The 20,483-nt window shown below is 32.4% G+C and overlaps 4 protein-coding genes and 1 long non-coding RNA gene across 5 annotated transcripts in view; 4 read left to right on the top strand and 1 right to left on the bottom strand.

The window, feature by feature from the left end:
- Positions 1-4,597: 4,597 nt before the first annotated feature.
- On the top strand, positions 4,598-5,248 carry LOC107478990 (3'-5' exonuclease-like). Its single transcript, XM_021138318.2, has one exon. It carries the CDS (start codon positions 4,598-4,600, stop codon positions 5,246-5,248), a length of 651 nt encoding a protein of 216 aa, XP_020993977.1.
- Positions 5,249-6,507: 1,259 nt separating this feature from the next.
- LOC107478892 (cytochrome P450 71AP13) lies at positions 6,508-9,024 on the top strand. The gene is made up of 3 exons (XM_016099045.3): positions 6,508-7,084; positions 7,603-8,016; positions 8,151-9,024. The coding sequence occupies exons 1-3, from the start codon at positions 6,551-6,553 to the stop codon at positions 8,760-8,762; spliced, it is 1,560 nt and encodes a 519-aa protein (XP_015954531.1). The 5' UTR covers positions 6,508-6,550; the 3' UTR covers positions 8,763-9,024.
- An 866-nt stretch (positions 9,025-9,890) lies between these two features.
- Positions 9,891-14,259, top strand: LOC107478891 (histone acetyltransferase of the MYST family 2). The gene is made up of 9 exons (XM_016099044.3): positions 9,891-10,231; positions 11,083-11,171; positions 11,332-11,394; positions 11,946-12,155; positions 12,759-12,827; positions 13,007-13,168; positions 13,435-13,528; positions 13,619-13,761; positions 13,836-14,259. Exons 1-9 carry the CDS (start codon positions 9,928-9,930, stop codon positions 14,037-14,039), a joined length of 1,338 nt encoding a protein of 445 aa, XP_015954530.1. The 5' UTR covers positions 9,891-9,927; the 3' UTR covers positions 14,040-14,259.
- A 301-nt stretch (positions 14,260-14,560) lies between these two features.
- On the bottom strand, positions 14,561-17,947 carry LOC107478890 (rhodanese-like domain-containing protein 11, chloroplastic). The gene is made up of 10 exons (XM_016099043.3): positions 17,650-17,947; positions 17,452-17,544; positions 17,089-17,196; positions 16,655-16,751; positions 16,484-16,523; positions 16,090-16,164; positions 15,789-15,876; positions 15,607-15,674; positions 14,980-15,052; positions 14,561-14,889 (listed from the first exon to the last, which is right to left on the bottom strand). Exons 1-10 carry the CDS (start codon positions 17,800-17,802, stop codon positions 14,806-14,808), a joined length of 879 nt encoding a protein of 292 aa, XP_015954529.1. The 5' UTR covers positions 17,803-17,947; the 3' UTR covers positions 14,561-14,805.
- A 1,979-nt stretch (positions 17,948-19,926) lies between these two features.
- LOC110279198 (uncharacterized) overlaps positions 19,927-20,483 on the top strand; it is a 1,930-nt gene continuing 1,373 nt past the window's right edge. The window contains exon 1 of the long non-coding RNA XR_002372213.2: positions 19,927-20,322. This is a non-coding gene — a long non-coding RNA (uncharacterized LOC110279198). The remainder of the gene's footprint in view (positions 20,323-20,483) is intronic.

Below are 20,483 nucleotides of genomic sequence, written 5' to 3'. Positions count from 1 at the left end.
CCACCGACTTGTATCTCCTCGGTTTTTCCTCCCGGTTGAGGTCGTAGCTCTTCTCTGGCCCTTGCGCCACCGAGCTCTATAATGTGGACTTCTTTGCCCTTTCCTCTCAGATTTAGGCTTTCATTGTAGCATTTCCTCGCCAATTTTTGGTCTCCTCTCACCGTTGCTATTCCCGCTGAGGTCGGAAATTTCATGCAGAGGTGGGGAGTGGATACCACTGCTCCGAGCCGATTAAGGGTAGTCCTGCCAATTAAGGCATTATAGGCTGACCCTTCATCAATGACTATGAAGTCTATACTCAGAGTCTTTGATTTTTCCCCTTTTCCAAAAGTGGTGTGGAGGGGTAAAAATCCTAGTGGTTTTATTGGCGTGTTCCCTAATCCATATAGGGTGTCGGGGTAGGCTCTCAATTCTTTCTCATCTAATCCTAGCTTGTCGAAAGCAGGTTTGAAGAGAATATCCGCCGAGCTTCCTTGGTCCACGAGAGTTCGGTGGAATGGGCATTGGCTAGGATCATAGTTATCACCACGGGATCATCATGCCCGGGGGTTATCCCTTGCCCATCTTCTTTTGTGAACGAAATAGTGGGGAGGTCGGGTGACTCTTCCCCGACTTGATAGACTCTTTTGAGATGCCTTTTGCGAGAAGATTTGGTGAGTCCTCCTCCCGCAAATCCTCCTGAGATCATATGGATATGCCTTTCTGGAGTCTGCGGTGGTGGGTCTCTTCTATCCATATCATCTCGCTTTCTCTTTCCATGACTGTCCGACCTTTCTATGAGATATCTATCAAGCCGACCTTCTCTAGCCAGCTTTTCTATCACATTCTTAAGGTCGTAACAGTCGTTAGTGGAGTGACCATATATTTTATGGTACTCGCAATAATCGCTGCGACTCCCCCCTTTTTATTTTTAATAGGTCTAGGGGGTGGCAGCCATTCAGTGTGGCAAATCTCTCTGTATACATCCACTATAGAAGTTTTTAGAGGAGTATAAGAGTGATATTTTCTGGGCCTCTCGAGACCGAGTTCTTCCTTTTTCTTGGCTTCCCTTTCCCTCTCTTTAATTGAGGGAGGGGGTCCAGATCGCCAACTCAGGTCTCTTAACTTGGCGTTTTCTTCCATATTGATGTACTTTTCAGCTCTTTCTTGTACATCACTTAGAGAAACGGAGTGTCTTTTAGATATGGACTGTGAGAAGGGACCTTCTCTGAGCCCATTGACTAGCCCCATTATGACTGCCTCTGTGGGCAGGTCTTGGATCTCCAAACATGCTTTGTTGAACCTTTCCATATAGGCTCGTAAAGACTCTCCGACCTCCTATTTTATTCCCAGGAGGCTCGGTGCATGTTTTACCTTGTCTTTCTGAATTGAGAACCTCATCAAAAACTTCCTTGAGAGGTCTTCAAAGCTGGTGATCGATCTCGGGGGAAGGCTATCGAACCACTTCATCGCCGCTTTTGATAAAGTGGTCGGGAAAGCTTTGCATCGAGTAGCGTCGGAAGCATCAGCTAGATACATCCGACTTTTGAAGTTGCTTAGATGATGCTTTGGATCCGTGGTTCCATCGTAGAGGTCCATATCCGGGCTTTTGAAGTTTCTCGAAACTTTTGCCCTCATTATGTCCTCGCTGAAAGGATCCTCTTCACCCAAGGTTCCACATGGCCTTCTTCGTGGGATCTGTCCGCCATCAATGGATGATCTCTCGGGTCCCCGGCAACGGCGCCAATGTTACGGTGGGTAACCGGAGATTAATAGAACAGATGGTGTGGGATGGCCCAATCGTCCACGAATGGTGAGCTCCGGGTTGGTTTGCACGCTGGAGCCTTCTTCCGACTTGTATACGTGGGTGAATGGGGGGTGGTACCTGCAAAGACACTCCGATGCCTAAGTTAGCAAGAGTGTGAGCAGGTCTAGAGAGTATTGGGCTTAGAGATACCTGAGGGGTGTCAGTGTATTTATAGTGGTGAGCCAATAACCACCGTTGAAGTAGTGCCGTATCTTTAGGGTGTTAACCGCCCCCATTATCTTGGGGAGGTTAAGATATGGCTTTATGAAGTGGTTAGAGAGATTTCAGGGGCGGTTACTCATTCGAATGAGTATTTATCTGCCAGCTAATCTCACATCCGACTTCTTCAGACCAAGTCGTGGTTGATACCGACTTCTTATGTGAAGGTCGGTACTTAGCTAGGCTTAATCCTTCAGATTAGGCCTTTTATTTGGACCTGGGCCTTTATCATTGGGGCAGGGTACGAACAGTTTCTAACCACCACAAAACGGCCATCGTTTTCATTTCGTTGCTATTTAGCGGTAGTTTATAAACCGTCACAAAATTAATATACATTTTGTAAATCTCTACGACAACGGATAAAAATTCCCGCAAAACTATTTCTTAATTCGCGGTGATTATTCTAGCTGTTAGTTTAAATCGCCGCAAATTGTTTACCTGCAACCTATTTTTCAACGGATATTTAACCACTGTAATATGACTCTAGAACTGCTGTCATATGTCGGTAGTGTTGTAGTGGTCGAATATTAGGTAGATGAGTTGGGAGTATATCATCAATTTACTTAAATGAGCTAAATTTTTTTACAAAATTTTTAAAGAAATCATAGTTTTTACATTGTCCAAATAAAATTTAATTTCACCTTTATATATTATTTTATAAAATATGACATTAATCTTTTTTATTATTATATCATGTGACATGTCATATTGATAAAAATATCATTTAATTTTCAATTATATTTTATAAGGATTAATATGATTAACAATAAGAATAGTTTTATACAATTAGTTTAACTTACCTAAAGTCATCTCCTTAGTCTATGAGCCCAAGTAAAATTATGGTTGAATAATTTTTGCATAGTGTTTGAGTGAGAGTTTTAAAGAGGGTGTCGAAACTTACGAAAGGAGAATTTAGAAATCATTTAACATAATTTTTTAAGAAAATTAACGTAAATTTGATGTTTGAATATTTTTATTAAACAATTTTTTTTATATAGATATAAGATGAATTGATTTTTTTATGATAGTTTTATCAATGACATTTTTAATTATCTTTATAAATAAAAATAATACTTTATTAAGATGATACTAATTGATCTTTTTCACCATCTCTTTGTTCAATAATAATAATTACACATTGAACATCATTCTCTTTATAAAAACACAAATATGATGACAGGGAAGAATAGCTAATCTATATTAATAATTATAACACATTCAAAAATACTCTTTTTAAAAGTAACATATATTATTAATAATAGAAGGAGTAAATGGTCCTCATAGATTATCCACTTTTTAAAGAATTTAGATCTTTTAAAGTTTGAATTTCACTTTAGAGAATAAAGTGTGATTTTTTATCCTTGAATAGTTTTTTTTCATATTTATTCTTGATCTTATTTATAAAATCAATAGTAAAAGATCACACTTTACTCTATAAAGTGAAATTCAAATTTTAGAGGATCAAAATTCCTTTTTAAAATTGGTTCTAAAAGATTTATTTTAATTAAATTCATCTTTAAAAAATTTTAAGTTGATTACATTAATATTTTTATCACTTCAATTACTAATAGCACCAGAATTTATTGAGATGTCATGTTAAGTTATATTATACTGATCACAATACATATTTGGCAGTTCTAATTGACTGTTAATATATAGTAATTTTATGAATTAAATTACATTAATTTAAAATTAATTTAATTTTATAAATTTATTATATTAGCAGTTAATTAAAACTATTAAATATATATTATGCTGTTATTTAATATATTGCAACAATTGATACCGTCAACAATAAAAGTAATAAAAAGACTAGTATAATTAATTTAAAATGTTTGAAAAACGAATTTAATAAAAAAAAACTTTCAAAAACTAACTTGAAAAAATGAGTGATTTTTTAGGCGTCATTTGTTTTGAGAATAGGATAAGACAAGATACTGAGAACAATATACAAAGGCTAGAGACATAAAATTTAGTGTTATTTTATTTTGTTTGGTGATAAAATAAAATAAATTATAAAAATTTAATTTATTTTTATTTTTTTTATTTATAAAATTTGAGAAAAAGTATAATAACAAAAAATATAATTATAAAAAATTAATAAAAATGATAAAAAATAAATTATATTTTTTATTAGTGTTTTTGTTTCCTTTCCATTAGAATAAATACAAATATAGTAATTCAATATTTTTGAACACAATATTTTTATTTATGTCTTATCTATCAAACACAATTTTTATATTTTTTATATGTATTCCTGTCTTAATGTCATGTAAACAATTGCAACAAATGCACTTTCATTGGTGTACTCCATATCATCTCATTACTTAAGCAACAAATGCACTTTCATTGGGCATAACAATGAAGTTGGGAACACTAAAAGTCCATCCTAAAAAAAAGCATCATCACTTATTGAATGACCATTGATATGCTCACTATTAATTAGAACAAAACAAGAAGGAAAAACGTTAAATTCTTATTTGATCGGTCCATAAATACATCACATTTTATCAAATCTCTTCATATTCATCCTATTCCTACATAGTTTGAACCACCAAAGTTTGTCTCATCATTTTCTTTTACCTAAGAAAAATGTATAGAACATCAAGGATCCATAGATTTGGCAATAGTAGTAGTAATAGTATTAGTGGTGCTTCCAAATACACAATCAACTTTGGTGGAAAAGCAATTGAAACAACAGTTACAAACAAAGCCATCATTGTAGATCAATGGATTGAAGAAATCAATGTTCTTTATGCTGGAAAATCAACCGTAGTAGTTGGTTTAGATGTTGAATGGAGGCCAAATTATTCTCGCTACATGGACAACAACAAATCCGCAACATTGCAACTTTGCATTGATGACAAATGCCTAATATTGCAACTCTTCTACATTGACAATTTGACACTTTCTCTCAAGAACTTCCTCATGAACCCTAATTTCGCTTTTGTGGGGGTTGAGGTTGGTGATGATATTTCTAAGATTAGAAATGAGTATGATCTCAATTGTGGTGCACATGCCGATATTAGAGAGCTTGCAATGGAAAAATGGCCCGGCCGGTTTCGCCGGCCGGGGTTGAAGGATCTGGCTAAGGATGTGGTTGGTTTGAGTATGAAGAAGCCTAAGCATGTGAGTATGAGTAATTGGGAAGCTAGGGTTTTAAGCATTGAGCAAGTTGAGTATGCATGCATTGATGCCTATGCTTCTTACAAGATTGGTCACAAGCTTCTCATGGATGATTAATCATGTTTAATTAGTTTGTTTTATTGGGTTTTTCTTTATTTTGTGTCCTTATTAATCTTTATTGTCATTAGTACTAACTACTAAGTGCCTAGAGTAATGAAGAAACTTAATGATAGATATATAGTAGTTGTTGCTTGTTTTGATTTAGAAATTGAAGTCTTTGAATCATGTTTCTTGCAATTAGAAGTTTTGTGATTATGTTAATATTTTAACTATTTGGACTTTGGAGTGATGATGATAGTGATTTGTCTTTTGGAAAAAAATAGAAAAGAAGAAAAGTAAAAACTAAAATTGTTTTACTTGCATTATTTACAACCAATATAAAAGATTTTTTTCTCCTACGAGGATTGCAATAACCTTAAATAAATAAATAAATATGTAAATTACTATAATTTTACCAAAGAAAAATAATATTCTTAGAATCATTTTTCTCTTCACATGTCAATTTTTTTTAATAATTGCTTTACATATAATAAACCAATTCATGTTACTAATTTCACTAAAGACTAAATAACAAAAAATAATTTATATTAATAATAATTTTAATATTTTAATTTAATAATTTAGTAAATAATATCAAAACTTAAAATTTGAAAAAACCGGCCCAACCTGTTAACAAGTGTGTGTGTGTAGATATGTGATAGATACCATTTCTACTTTTCTAGAGTTCAAATGTGATTTCCCTTCTATAAAATAAAATATAGTTGAACCGTTTTCAGTGAATCCCAGTAGTTAAATTAAGAGATAAGGCATTCAAGTTATTCTCAATAAGACAAATGAGTAACAGCCACTAGTATATATCTTTATTCGAGGTACTTCATTAAAAAATCAAAGAGAGAAAAGATGGTAAATTATTGATCTATTAAAATATATTTATCTCCTTGTAATGAACATTAACTATATTGTCTTATATATTAGGTGTGTGTGTGATAAACATGCTACTTATATTATTTTTAATTACTTATAAATAGATTTCAATCTATTAGTATATATTTATTATTCCCTGCTTTGCCAACAATTAAAAAAATAAATAAAATTCCAAGTTAATTTTAATTTTTTTTTTAGTGATCACTTTTTTTTCTTATTGTTTTCCTTTACCCTTATCATCTCATTCTTGCCAACAATTCTAAAAATAGAAAAATCAAATTAATTTTAATTGTTTTCATGATCACTTTAGTGTTTTTTTTTTACTTTTTTACCCTTATATGTCTCAAACTTCAAGATCATAATTAAGCTCATTCTTGCACTTTGCACACAAAGAACACTCTTCTTCTTCCCCTCTTTGTTTCTAAAAAATAAAAAATGTCTCTTGTCACATGGCTTAAGGAAGAAAGACTTATTACACCATTTTTCTTCATCTCCACACTAATTTTCCTCATTCTATTAACAAAGTTCCTCTTCACAAACAATTCAAGAAACAAGAAAAAAAGAAAATCCAAAAACAATATAAAAAATCTTCCTCCAAGTCCACCAAAACTTCCCATAATTGGAAACCTCCACCAACTAGGCACAAACCCCCACATTTCTCTTCAAACACTTTCACAAAAATATGGGCCAATAATTCACCTTCAACTAGGTGAAGTCCCAACAGTGGTTGTTTCATCATCTAAGGTTGCAAAAGAAGTGCTTAGAACACATGATCTTGCACTTGCAAGCCGTCCACAACTATATTCAGCTAAGTACCTTTTCTACAATTGCACTAATGTTGTGTTCTCTCCCTATGGTGCTTATTGGAGGCATATTAGAAAGATTTGCATACTTGAGCTTCTAAGTTCCAAAAGGGTACAATCATATAGTTCTGCTAGGGAACAAGAAGCTGCTCGTTTAGTTCAAAGGGTAATAAGACTATGTATTTAATTTGAATCATTTTCACATGAATAAGTATATGGAATTAACTTTTAATTAGTTAATATTAGTTTTTTTTAATATAAAATTACTTTTTTTTAATCTTCATATTTTGAAAATAAAATTTGGAATTTTTTAGAGAAATTTAGGATTTATAATTTATAATAAAAGAATAATTTTTAAAAAATTAGTTGATATTAATTAAAAAATAATTAATTTTCTAATTTTGAGTAATTCTTTGAACATTAGAACTTTTAATATAATATAAATATTTATTGAAAAAAATTAGAGATATATCTGAAAACTCTGGTACAGGAAGTTGATAGTTAAGAGCTGTTAGATAAAAATTTAGTCAAATCAGTTAAATCATTTAACAGCTCTAGCTATCAACTTCACGTGAAGGCGACTGCACTTGAGTTTCCACCATCTAACTAATATATGTGGATTTGAAATATAATAAGTACTAAATTTAAGGATCCTACTAATTTTACAGTGTCTGTGCATGATAGGTCGCAGAGACTTATCCAAGAACTTGTAATCTTTCTAGGATGCTTGGACTGTACGCAAACGATATTCTTTGTCGCATCGCATTCGGAAGAGATTTTTCGGTAGAAGGAGAGTACCAAAGACATGGATTCCAGAAGATGCTTGATGAGTACCAAGAACTACTTGGAGGGTTCAGTGTTGGTGACTTCTTTCCTTCATTGGAGTTCATACATGGCTTAACAGGTGCAAAATCGAGGCTTAAAGAAACTTCTAGAAGATTTGATCAGCTCTTTGATCAGATATTGGATGAACATAAAGGATGTAACAATAATAAGGTGGATGAAGAAAAGGACCTTGTTGATGTTTTGCTTGAAGTTCAGAAGAATGGCTCACATGAAATGCCTCTCACCACTGATAATATTAAAGCAATTATTTTGGTTAGTGATGAAGCCTTATATAATCATGTTTAGATATATTGATTTAAAAATGTACCAAAAAATGACAGTAACATATAAAACAGAGCAAAAACAGAGCAAATAAGTGATAACATCTTTACTTTCAATGATTGCAGGACATGTTTGCTGCAGGAACTGATACAACATTCATTACCCTTGATTGGGGAATGACAGAACTTCTAATGAACCCACAAATTATGAAAAGGGCACAAAAAGAAATAAGAGACATCATGGGAGAAAGGAAAGTTATCCTAGAGAGTGATGTTCACCAATTTCACTACATGAAAGCCATAATCAAAGAAGTGTTCCGGCTACACCCTCCGGTGCCGGTTTTAGTCCCGAGAGAATCCATGGAAGACATAGTCCTAGAAGGATTTGAAATCCCGGCAAGAACAAGATTCTTTGTGAATGCTTGGGCTATAGGAAGGGATCCTGAGAGCTGGGAAGATCCTAATGAGTTTAAACCAGAGAGGTTCTTAGGGAGTGATGTTGATTATAAAGGGAATGATTTTGAGTTGATTCCATTTGGAGCAGGGAGAAGAGGGTGTCCGGCGATTGCGTTCGCGGCCGCAGTTATTGAGCTTGGTCTGGCTCGGCTGCTACATAGTTTTGATTGGGAGCTTCCTCATGGTGTTAAAGCTCAAGATTTGGACCTCACTGATGTCTTTGGAATTTCCATGCATAGGAGACAAAATCTTCATGTTGTTGCTAAGCCATATTTTCCATAACATTTAGAGTTTAATTAGTAATTTAGTATGTTAATTAGTAATTAGTTAGTGTTAAGGAGTTCTTAAGGTGATTTGTAAGTCAATGACTCCCTAGTCAGGTAGCAAAGTCAATTAGAAAAGAAGTGTTACTGTGTAAGAACTAAGAACTAAAAAGATCAATGGGAGTAGTATGATATTGTAAGAAGATTTTAAATTGGAATAACTAATAGTGAATTGTACGGAGATATTTCGATAAAAGAAGTTTAAAACGTCTTTTTTTTAATGTTTGTTATTAATTAAAATTTAATATATATAATTGATTAAATTATATTATTTTTAGATTAGACAAATTGATTTGGTAAAAAAATTGATAAATTAAACTTTAAACAAATTTAAATTAATATTTTTTTATAAAAAATACTACAATAATTTTATTATAGAAAATAACTAAAATATTTTTATTATATATTTTTTTAATTTTAAAAATTTTAAATTCTAATAATATAAAAAATAATATATCAAAATTAAACTTATATTAAAACATACATTGAAATATAAAAAAAAAAGTCATTTTTTGTAAATATTATAGTTTGGAATTAAATGAACTTGTAATTCAATGAATTTTCCATTATCTCAATCGTTGATAATTTTGGTTTTTTTGAAATTAATTTTGTATGTTTTGGAAGACATTGATATGTATACACAAGATATTGTCTTAGATCAGAATTTCATTTTTTACGTCCAATAGTCTATTGGCCAGCGACAGACCTTAAATAAAACTCTAATTTATAACAAATTAATCTTTAACCTGTCGGATTAGAAGATACCGTGGACAAAAAAAAAAAGATGTATAATTTAAATTGAATCAAATATATAAAAAATAACAAAGGTTATTATTTTGTAATTGGCATGATTTTATCCAAATTATTTTAATAATATCATAATATGTATATGATTAAATAATGTAAAAAATATTATACTAATAATAATGAAATAAAATTAAATTCACTAAATGTTAAAAAAAATAAAATTCACTTTTCTAGGTTTTTTTAATTCTTAAGTGTGATTTATGGTGGATAAATATTTTTGTTTTTATTTAAATTAAAAATTATTTAATGTTTTACGATAAGTATATATAAGCAAAAAAAATTCAGACAAAATTATTCTCCACATCACAGAGCATCCAATGGGTTCGCTCGAAGCACCAACGACTACCGAAAACGGTTCCACCGCCACTCCCGCCGGCAACGGCAAATCTCTGGCCACAGACGGCACTGCACGTGTTCCTCCTCCGGAGATGACGTCGGAGAAGCCTCCGGATTCGGACTCATCGAAGCGCCGGAGATCGTCGGTGCTTCCCCTGGAGGTCGGGACGAGGGTTATGTGCCGGTGGAGGGACGGCAAATACCACCCTGTCAAGGTCATCGAACGCCGCAAGGTTTCTTCCAGTGACCCCAACGATTACGAGTATTACGTTCATTACACAGAGTGTAATTACTTTCACTTTCTCTTTCTTTTAATTCTTGTTATTGCTCATCTTGGAAGAGTTAGGGTTTTGATTGTGAGGTGGAAATGTAGTTGGAGTGTGCAATTTTCTTTGATAATAACTTGACTTCGTCTTTTTTTTTGGAGTTAACTGCGATTAATTGAACTTTTAGCTGGAATATTAGGGTTTAGGGTTTCGATTTTTGAATGTTATAGTTTTAAGAATCGGTACCAATTGACGGATGTATTAGAATTCTACAGATTTTGTTATAGGATGGATTTAATTTCAGTGTTATCCATGTAGCAGAGGTTACCTAGTTGGAAAAGGTTTGGCTTTTTCTTTCTGTTATTGTTGGGGGTGTTTGGAAAATGTGATATTTAATGTATCATCATCATGCTTTCAACAGTTGTTGAGCTTCTCTGTTTTCTTTTGTTTTTGTGGGGATGAGGTGGTTGAGGAGGAGAGGAAGAAACAGAGATAGATTACTATGCTTTTTGACCTGGAAAAATGAGTAATATGATGTTTTATTAAGAAAAAAGAAGTTAAAATAAGAGTAATATAATGGCTTTAATTAGTGACACTTTAATGTATTATAAAGTTAACAGGGCAATGTTTTCAAATAAGTTTGCATTTGGTGTTTTTATTAATCACAAGTCACCATGTTTCCCTTGTATTGCTGTTTATGTATCTGAACCATTTTAGTTCCCTCTAGTTTAACAGCTGACCTCAAATTTTTTGCAAAGAATTTTGCTTTGTGATTGTGAGCACAGATGCCAACCGCTTAGTCTCTTGTTTTTATTGTTTCTTTTAGTCTTTCTATTTTTTAGTTATGATTATGGTTCTCTCTCTCGGCAGTTAATAGAAGGCTTGATGAGTGGGTGAAGCTTGAACAGCTTGATCTTGAGTCAGTAGAGGCTGTTGTTGATGAGAAAGTGGAGGAGAAGGTAATGATTATATCATCTTCAAAGTTCTTGGCAGCCTTTCAGGGGTTGCCTAAAATTAATTTTATATCTGTAGTCACTTGCTCCTGCTAATCCTGATTTTAATGCAATGAGTGGTGCTTTATGATTAAACATTTTGAAAATTACACATTTGGTTTCTCAGGGGGCAACAGGCTTGAAGATGACACGCCACCAGAAGAGGAAGATTGATGAGACACATGTAGAGGTATTGAATGGTTACTTTTCATTTACAATGTTGAAATAGGCTGAGCATACACGCACACACACACACGCGTGCAACAACAAAGTAAAACCTGCTAGACTAAACCTTTTTAGTCTCTGCTTCAGCCATTGCTAACCAGCATCCTGACCTGAAAACATACAGAATCGTATAAAATGACAATTTTTTACACTGACACAGATACCTACACACAATGTTCTGATTGAATAACTTCCAGTCAGTATTTGAGTTCTACTTTTAAATGACATATAAGAGACATGTGATGCCTACTAGCTATGGAAACAGTACACACCTTTGAGTACCAGTAACTCCAGTTCTGATATTGTCAGAGGGAAAATTTAATATTAATGTTATCTTGCTGGAAATTATTGCTGCTAATTACTATTTTCAATGAAATTGAAGCGACATAAAACATGTAATTTTATTATTATTCTGTTGAAACGTGAAGCTGGTGGTTGTTGCTTGCTGTAATTCTTATCCTGCTTCAAGCTGAAGCTTTGTTCCTTATATTCTACATTTCTCTTGATACATCATAGGGCCACGAGGAGCTTGATGCTGCCAGTTTGCGAGAACACGAGGAATTTACCAAAGTGAAAAATATAGCTACTATTGAACTTGGAAGATATGAGATTGAGACATGGTACTTCTCCCCCTTCCCACCAGAATACAATGACTGTTTGAAGCTGTACTTTTGTGAATTTTGCCTCAATTTCATGAAACGGAAAGAACAGCTTCAGAGGCATATGGTAAGGGGTGCTCGAAATGTTCCTTTTCCCCGTAGTTCTCTTTGTTTTGGCTATTTTTGGTGTATATTCTTGTTGGAAGATCGTTGTACATATGATTAATATGTTCACTTGCAGTTTATTCTACCATTTTGCAGATTGCAACAAATGGTGTTTTTATAACTTGTGTTATTTTATCTCTTTTTGCAGTTAGAGAAGTTAATTGTATTCCTATGTGCGATATTTGTTTCCCCATGTGCAGTTCTATTATGTGGTTTTTTCCTCGCAAATATATTGCATAATGATACAACATACGATAATTTTGTATGTATAATGTATTTTACTTTTTGTGATAAGAATCTATCATATGCTCTTTGTACTATTCTTCTCATTTACTAGCTACATATTTGAAATGACCCCTTTAGTTAAAATGCCATTTTTTTGTGGGGGGAAAAAAACGATCATCAAATCCTATGAAATAGCTAGTGAAACTCGCTTGTGGTATCTCTTTCTCTATCTTCTGAGTAGCCAAAAAATAGAAGAAAGGTGACAGTTTTATATAATTAATGCAAATTATTTATATGCCTTTTTGAACCCATGTAACAACATTGGTTCCTGTTCGTGCAGAGAAAATGTGATCTTAAGCATCCCCCCGGTGATGAAATATACAGAAGTGGTACCCTGTCAATGTTTGAGGTATATTTACAGTAATGTTTTTGTTATTATTAATATAAGTTCATCATCTATTCATTTTTCTCCTCCTATGGTAAGTTTTATCCTATACCACTATGATTGATATTTTTTATATCCAAACTCAATTCTTTATTTATTGCAACATTGCTATTACTTTTAATTATTGTTCCATGTCTAAACAGGTTGACGGGAAGAAGAACAAGGTTTATGGCCAGAATCTGTGTTATTTGGCAAAGTTGTTTCTTGATCACAAGACCCTCTATTATGATGTAGACCTATTTCTGTTCTATGTTTTGTGTGAATGTGATGATCGAGGATGCCACATGGTTGGCTATTTCTCTAAGGTAAATAATACTTGGCTCTAATCATTTCAGGTTGGCATGAGATATTTCAGTATTTATATTTTTTAATTTGCTAGCCCAATTCTTTCATCTCTTCTCAGAAGCCTGTGATGCTTTGTAATTGGTAAAACTTGACATTGGACATTGTTTTAATTTAAATATCTTATTTCCTCCATACTTATGCCTTGTGGTTTTGTTGCACTTATTTCTTCGTATTTACTTTACATGAGCGATACCGGTGTTGATATTGACTACCTTTTATCATAAAGGAAAAACATTCCGAGGAATCCTACAATTTGGCATGTATCCTCACGCTTCCACCTTACCAAAGGAAAGGTTATGGCAAATTTCTAATAGCCTTCTGTAAGCTCTCCCCCTCCTCTATCCTTCTCACACGGATGCGCACACACATTTTTGTAGATTTCATCCATTCTAATTTCAAATATTGAACAGCATATGAACTTTCCAAGAAGGAGGGCAAAGTTGGCACGCCAGAAAGACCCCTTTCAGATCTTGGCCTGCTAAGCTACAGAGGATATTGGACCAGGGTTCTCTTGGACATTCTGAAAAAGCACAAGGGTAACATTTCCATCAAGGTAAGCATCTGTATAATAATTTTATTTCATAGAACGCGTGTTATCTTGTTACTGAGAAAGTTGTGTTTCTGCAGGAGCTAAGTGATATGACTGCCATTAAAGCCGAAGATATATTGACAACTCTTCAGAGCCTAGAATTGATACAATACAGGAAAGGACAGCATGTTATTTGTGCAGATCCTAAGGTTCTTGATCGCCATCTTAAAGCTGCTGGTAGAGGGGGTCTTGAGGTTGATGTTAGCAAATTGATCTGGACCCCTTACAAGGAACAAAGTTGAGGCAAGAGCTACCTACTATTTATGTAACTTTGATGAACTTGTATATATAGATTTTAGGTTAGGTTGGTTAGTTGTTTTAGCACTACCCACCTTTGTGTATTAACAAATAACAAATACATGGTCTTGTAAAGATCTTAGCTGAGCTTAGCAACACACTGATTGTTATAAGCTGAATCATTCTTACCTGTTTTAATTCATGACTCAATTTATTTGTGCTTAATTTCAACAAGAGGAAAAGACAATTCTTGGAAATTGACCTTTAATATTTTTTAAAAAATGGAAATTGGTAACAATTAGATTTAGTTCTGCCTTCTCTTATGAGCAATGTACTAAATCGCCTCTTTTGGTGCAGTTTGAGAGGCATGTATTGTATTTTCTTTTTTACGGTATCTTCCAATCGTGGAAGTTAAAGATTAATTTGTTACAAATTTGTGCTCGATTTAAGAGATAACATATTGAATTAGATTCTGAAATTAATATGACAACATTTTGTCATATAAGAGACCCAAAACTAAAGGGAGTTCCCAATCAAACTTGCATTTACAAGCCACCAAAATACTAGAATTAAGATGAGAAAAACTCGATCTATGAAAAGTTGAAAACCACTAAAAGACAGATATGCTATAAGGCTCTTGCAATGGTTGGTCATCAGAACACAAAATTGGTTTCCTTAGCCTACTGTTTCCTCTATATGCTCATCCATGACTAGCAACACTGTTTAACAAAAAGGGTTAGTCACTTCATGTTCAAGCAAACCATTGTAACCCTAATGACTCCTGATATCCTGGATATAGCGACCAATTTGCTGTGCACCGAGATATAATGCATCTACCGCAAGAAAGACTCCAAGCTGTGAGGAAATGATCAAACATACAAAACATCACGATTGAGAAAACGAGAGTTGCAACCAACAGAAAGAAACATAGATTTGGCAAATTACCAGCCGTGCCGAGAACACTAATCTATAACCCCAACCTTCCTTCGCTGCAGCCGCTCTTTGCTGATCAGTCCAACTGGATAATCATGAAAACATAAATTTTGCATTTCCAGTAGTAATATAATGAAACTATATTTAAATGGTGCACATAATGACTATGTTGCTTCAATTTTATATATAAATCCCTTTTTTACATTCCAATCATTTTGCAGCCATAGAATCTAGCTACACAGTTTTGTATTATCAACAAGCAAAGACAGGACATTATTATGATTTGTATCTCATGCTGAAATCTTCCAAACTTCTTTGTCTTTGCAATTTATGTACTCACATGCTTATAATGACAATTTGAATATTTTAAAAATGTTATTTGACTTCATCTTAAAAAAGGAAAATCACAATAAGATTACCACAATTAAAGTTTTGCATATTTTTCCAGCCAATTAATAAGTTCATAACTGTTAAAAGAAGCAAAAAAGTCAAGCATAGCAAGAACTTCTATTGATAAAAAAAATGCATACAGTATACAATAATTCATACTTTATAAAATTGAAAAAGCTTCAAATTGACAAGGCAAACCACATCATATTGCATGCACTAAGAGAGATATAGTTGAGATTAGATAGTCACCCAAGGAATTCTGAAACGCCACCAATTCCGGCAAACTTAAGAGGCATAGGACCCTCTACGATGAGATCCTGCTCCGCAGTAATAACAAGAGAGCCGAGAATGAATAACACTCGTCAGATAAGCTAATTTTCATTTCCAAAGTACAATAGAATACAAAAACAATGTAAAATTGGAAAACATGCCTCGTCATCAGCAGCCTCTAATCCTCCTTGAACCCAGAACAGGTTTTGATAGCCGGCGTTGTATAACAGTTCACAAGCAGCTAATGATCTGAGCAGAAAATGAGGCTCAGAACTACTCAAGGACTATGTTCAGCAACAGTGAAATGATCTGAGAATTTTCTTTTATGCATGCAAACTAATTCAGTTGGTGCAACAGCTAGAAAATTAGTACTGAATGTGTTGCAAGGGAATGGAAGATTAGTACAAATAACGAATAGCAATTTAGCCTGCCAACAACTCGATTATGCGTACAAAAGCTCACCTCAGTCCCTTCTGGCATGCAACTATCAATTCTGTATCTTTCGGGAACTTCTCCTCGACTTTGGCTAAGAACTGGCTGTTGGAAAAAGGGAAAAGAATGAATGCAAAAATTCTTGTACACAGATCATGAATTATGAAAGTAAAGGGGAAATATACTGTCTTTGCTTCGTACTAGTCGATATTACATACATGGCCTTGATTTGTAAAACCATACACTAACCTCAACTAAGGTTTTGAATGATACCGAACTCAATAATTTGAAATTTTTGTAAAATATGACATTGACCTTCCCTATAAAGTATAAACATAACAGTAAGGTGCCGAATGTGACCTCACATGACCTTTAGAGGAGTTCAGTGTAATTTATACAAAAAAGTAATGATGGTTCATGATACCTATCATAAGACAGAGTAGGCAAGCCACTCCACCAACCTCCTGTTTAACACAACATCAATTCAAATGCAGTAGATTTGTGCCGAAATGTTGAAAATTGCTGCATAACTTCTGAAAGTCTAGAATGAAAAATTAATAATGGAAGAGCCAGCATGGATCTTTCATTTAAATACCCATAACGAAATTCATGACTTTTCTTGGAATGCTTCCAGCATCTAGTCTTTTGTCAACATCAAATATCGGAATCCAGGTTGAACCTCTCACCCATGCCTAAAAATTATGCAAAAGGAAAAGACAATGAACATTATAATGATAAAGAAAAGACCATAAGAATGAAGACTAAGTTTTAGATTACATATTCGCAAAAAGAACTGAATCAAGAAGTGCAAGTTATGCTTTTTAACAGATGACAGCTACCAATGTCAATGACCATCATGATAATAATCATCATCATGTCTTGACACATACGGCACCATGTTTACGCAGTCGAATTATTTTCCTTTTGACCTCCTAAACTCCTACTTCAAGTAAATGGCTAACCAACATGCTCAATATATTTGCTAATATAAACAAACATAAGGAACAAGTAATACATCAAAAGAGAAACCTTGTTGTGCTCGTTCGAGGGTCGAACATCAAGAAAGGGCTTGTTCGAAAGCTGAACTGCATAACCAGCTTCCCTTGGGGTAAGAACTTTAACCTTTCCATCTCTTATCTACAAAAAGAAAAAAGGTTAACTTAAATCAAAATGAGAGATCCAATATGATCAGCATCATGATCTAAATTCTAAATTCAAGAAGGAACCAATCATATAGACAAGAAGGCACCTTTCAAAAACAAAACCTTTATCATAATACTACACAAGTTCAGGCCTTTGAGATAATTACAAACAATAAACACAATTTACAACTGAAAATTCAACTCTATGAATTATAGTTACAAGCATAAAATTGAATAAAATTATTATTACCAGAGCTTCCCATCTCTTTCTAGCAGCAGCCATGTCCCTCATTTGCTTCAATTCATAGTCCTCACTATCAGCTTGAACTCTAACAACACTCTTCTGCAAACAAAAAAGGGCACAGCATACATAAACAAGGAAAAATCCACAAACCCATCAATTAAAAAACAAAACTTGAATAAGAGGGAGATTAAGAATGAATAATACCAAAGAGAGTGTTGTGGTGGCAGTGAGAGAAGGACTGAGTTGTAAGGAAGAGAGAGAAGTATAGTGAGAAGTTGCAGAGAGAGAAGTGAAATTGGAATTGGAATTGGAATTTGTAAGGCTAACAATGTTTATGGGAAGAGAAACAGCTCCCATTATTATTATTATTAACACTGAAAACTGCAAAGTTCTTCAGAAATGAATGAATCAATGAAGAAGAAGAAGAAGAAGAAGAAGAAGAGTTGAGGTTCTTATCATCCCCAACTCTATTTTGTCCTATCTATCTTCCCTTCTTCTGTTCTTCACTTTATTGCTCATGCTCAATTAACAATGAAAATTCTCATTTTTATTAGAAAAAAAATTAAATAAGTAAATATCAATAGAAATTAGTTTTAATTACTGTCTTTGTTTATATAGTTTTGCAAAATTTTCAATTAAGTCTCTATACTTTTTTTCTTTTAATTAGGTTCTTGCACCAATTTTTTTTCAATTAGTAATTGGTTTAATTATATAGGGATCCAATTAAAAAAAAAATTAGTGCAGGACCCAAATAAAAAAAAATATAAGGATCCAGTTAAAAATAAAATTTGGTGCAAAAACTCAATTAAAAAAAAAGTATAAAAATCTAATTAAAAATGTCATAAAACTATAAGAACCAACAAAATAATTAAACCTAGAAATTATATTTGTATCATTTTGAAAATAAAACTCTTATCTTTTTACTTTCTATCATTTAGTTTTAATATTAAAAAATAAAAAAAATATATATATATATACAAAAGTAATATATAAAAAATATTGGTCAAATATCTAACCTTATCATGTTTATTTTGGAAAAGGACATTCTTAAGAGCATATACTTTCAGTTTTAACTATCAATCTTAGTTCAATTTTATTTTAGTTTTCACAAAATATTATTTTAATATTTAATTTCTATTTATGTAAGATGATACAATATAGTTTGTTTTTACTAAAGCAAAACTATCTATTTATGTTGAGACTTTTATTTTTAATACAAAATAAAATTTAGAAATAATATATTTTTATAAAAAAACAAGTCCAAAAAAAATTACTGAAGATTTGGAATTGTTCCATACAAATATAAATGACAATTGTTTTTTTTTTCATCTAAATAATATAGTGTATATTTGGATTAAAATTTGTATATTTGGATTAAAGTTTGTAAATAAGAATTTGTATTAAATTAATTTTACAAATATATTTTTGATAAAAAAATAAATTGGTATTAACGTTATTTATATGTGATAATTTTGTATTAAAATAAATTATAATAAAATGAATATTATTTGGATTATATTATTCAAATTCAAAATCGCGTACATTTAGATAAAAATTACTAAAAAAGATTTTATAATTTTGTATCATTCAAAATCATATATTTTTTAACATTATTTGAGTATAATCTCTTTTATAAAAAAAGTGTTAAAATTTAGTATTTTTTTGTGGTAATTTATTAGTACTCTCTCTTAGTACTCTTTTTATAATTAACTGTCATTTTTAATGGAATTAATAATTTATATTATAAAAAAATAATAATAATAAATAAAGTACATATTAATTCAAAAATACATAGTGAAAATTATACAAAATTAAAAGAAATAACAAAGTTCTATAAAAAATATATATATTAATAAAAATGATTTTAAAAAATATATGAATATTGAGTACTCAAACATTGATAAAAAAATACAATAATATGCATTAGAGAACATAAAAAATTAAAATAAAGATCATAATCTTAGTAATATTTACTTTCTTCATCCATATACGAATAATTTGGAATAAAATATTAGTTGAAACTTGAATATAAATATGAATAAGATTAGATAATTTGCTATATTATATATTATTGAAAAATGTTTAAATAATTAATGTAAAATTAATAAGAAGATAGCAAAGTTATTTAAATTTAAATGTTAACAAGTTATTAGATTCTAATCTAACTAAATCTATTTGTATACTATATTTGCTTTAAAATTAAGGAAAAGTATAGGTATTCAACTATTAATTTATCAACTATTGATAATAATCATTAATTATTATTTTTTAATAAAAAAGTATAGGTATCAAACTATTAATTTGTCAACTATTGACAATAATCATTAATTATTATTTTTAATAAAAAAGTATAGGTATCCAACTATTAATCTGTCAACTATTGACAACAATTATTAATTATTATTTTTAATTAAAATTAAAAATGTATTGATATCCATTAATTAGGATTTTGAAAATTAGGATTTTGATTAGTGAATATTTGCAACGTGAATCGAGGAGTCACGCAACCCCAAATCCTCTCACTCTTCTCTGACTATCTTTGGGCCTGGAACTTACTCCGTCGCCGGAACGCCGCCAACCACCGCAATGTCTCCCTCGTGATTTGCAACACCGCCGACCGCCGTCCGTCGCAGAGCCGTTCTTGTCGGGATTCGCAGTGACCATCACAGCGCCCTCCTCGTTGCGATTTGCAGCCTACCACCATATCGCCACCACTGCCGCAGCCCTTTCACACACGATCCGCCACCACCACCGCAACTCTCCTCTCCTCACGATTTGCAATTTACCGCCGCAGCCCCTCTTCCCCACCACCGCCGCAGCCCTTTTTCTCGCGATTCACAGATCACCTTCTCTTCCCGTCGCATGCCCACCAACACGGTAACTAACGGGTCCCTACAGTGTTGTTTCACTTTTTTTATTTTTTTATTTTTTATTAAATTTTTCATATTTGAAAAAAGGTGTTTTGGATGTTTTGATATATTTTTTTCATAAAATTGTAGGTCTTTTTATGAAGAAAGATATTTCATGTTTGGGAGTTA

This window comes from Arachis duranensis, chromosome 3 (assembly GCF_000817695.3).
Source record: "Arachis duranensis cultivar V14167 chromosome 3, aradu.V14167.gnm2.J7QH, whole genome shotgun sequence".
Classification (NCBI taxonomy): Eukaryota; Viridiplantae; Streptophyta; class Magnoliopsida; order Fabales; family Fabaceae; genus Arachis; species Arachis duranensis.
Note: the sequence above shows the minus strand (reverse complement) of the source record. Positions and strands in the feature narration are given on the sequence as shown.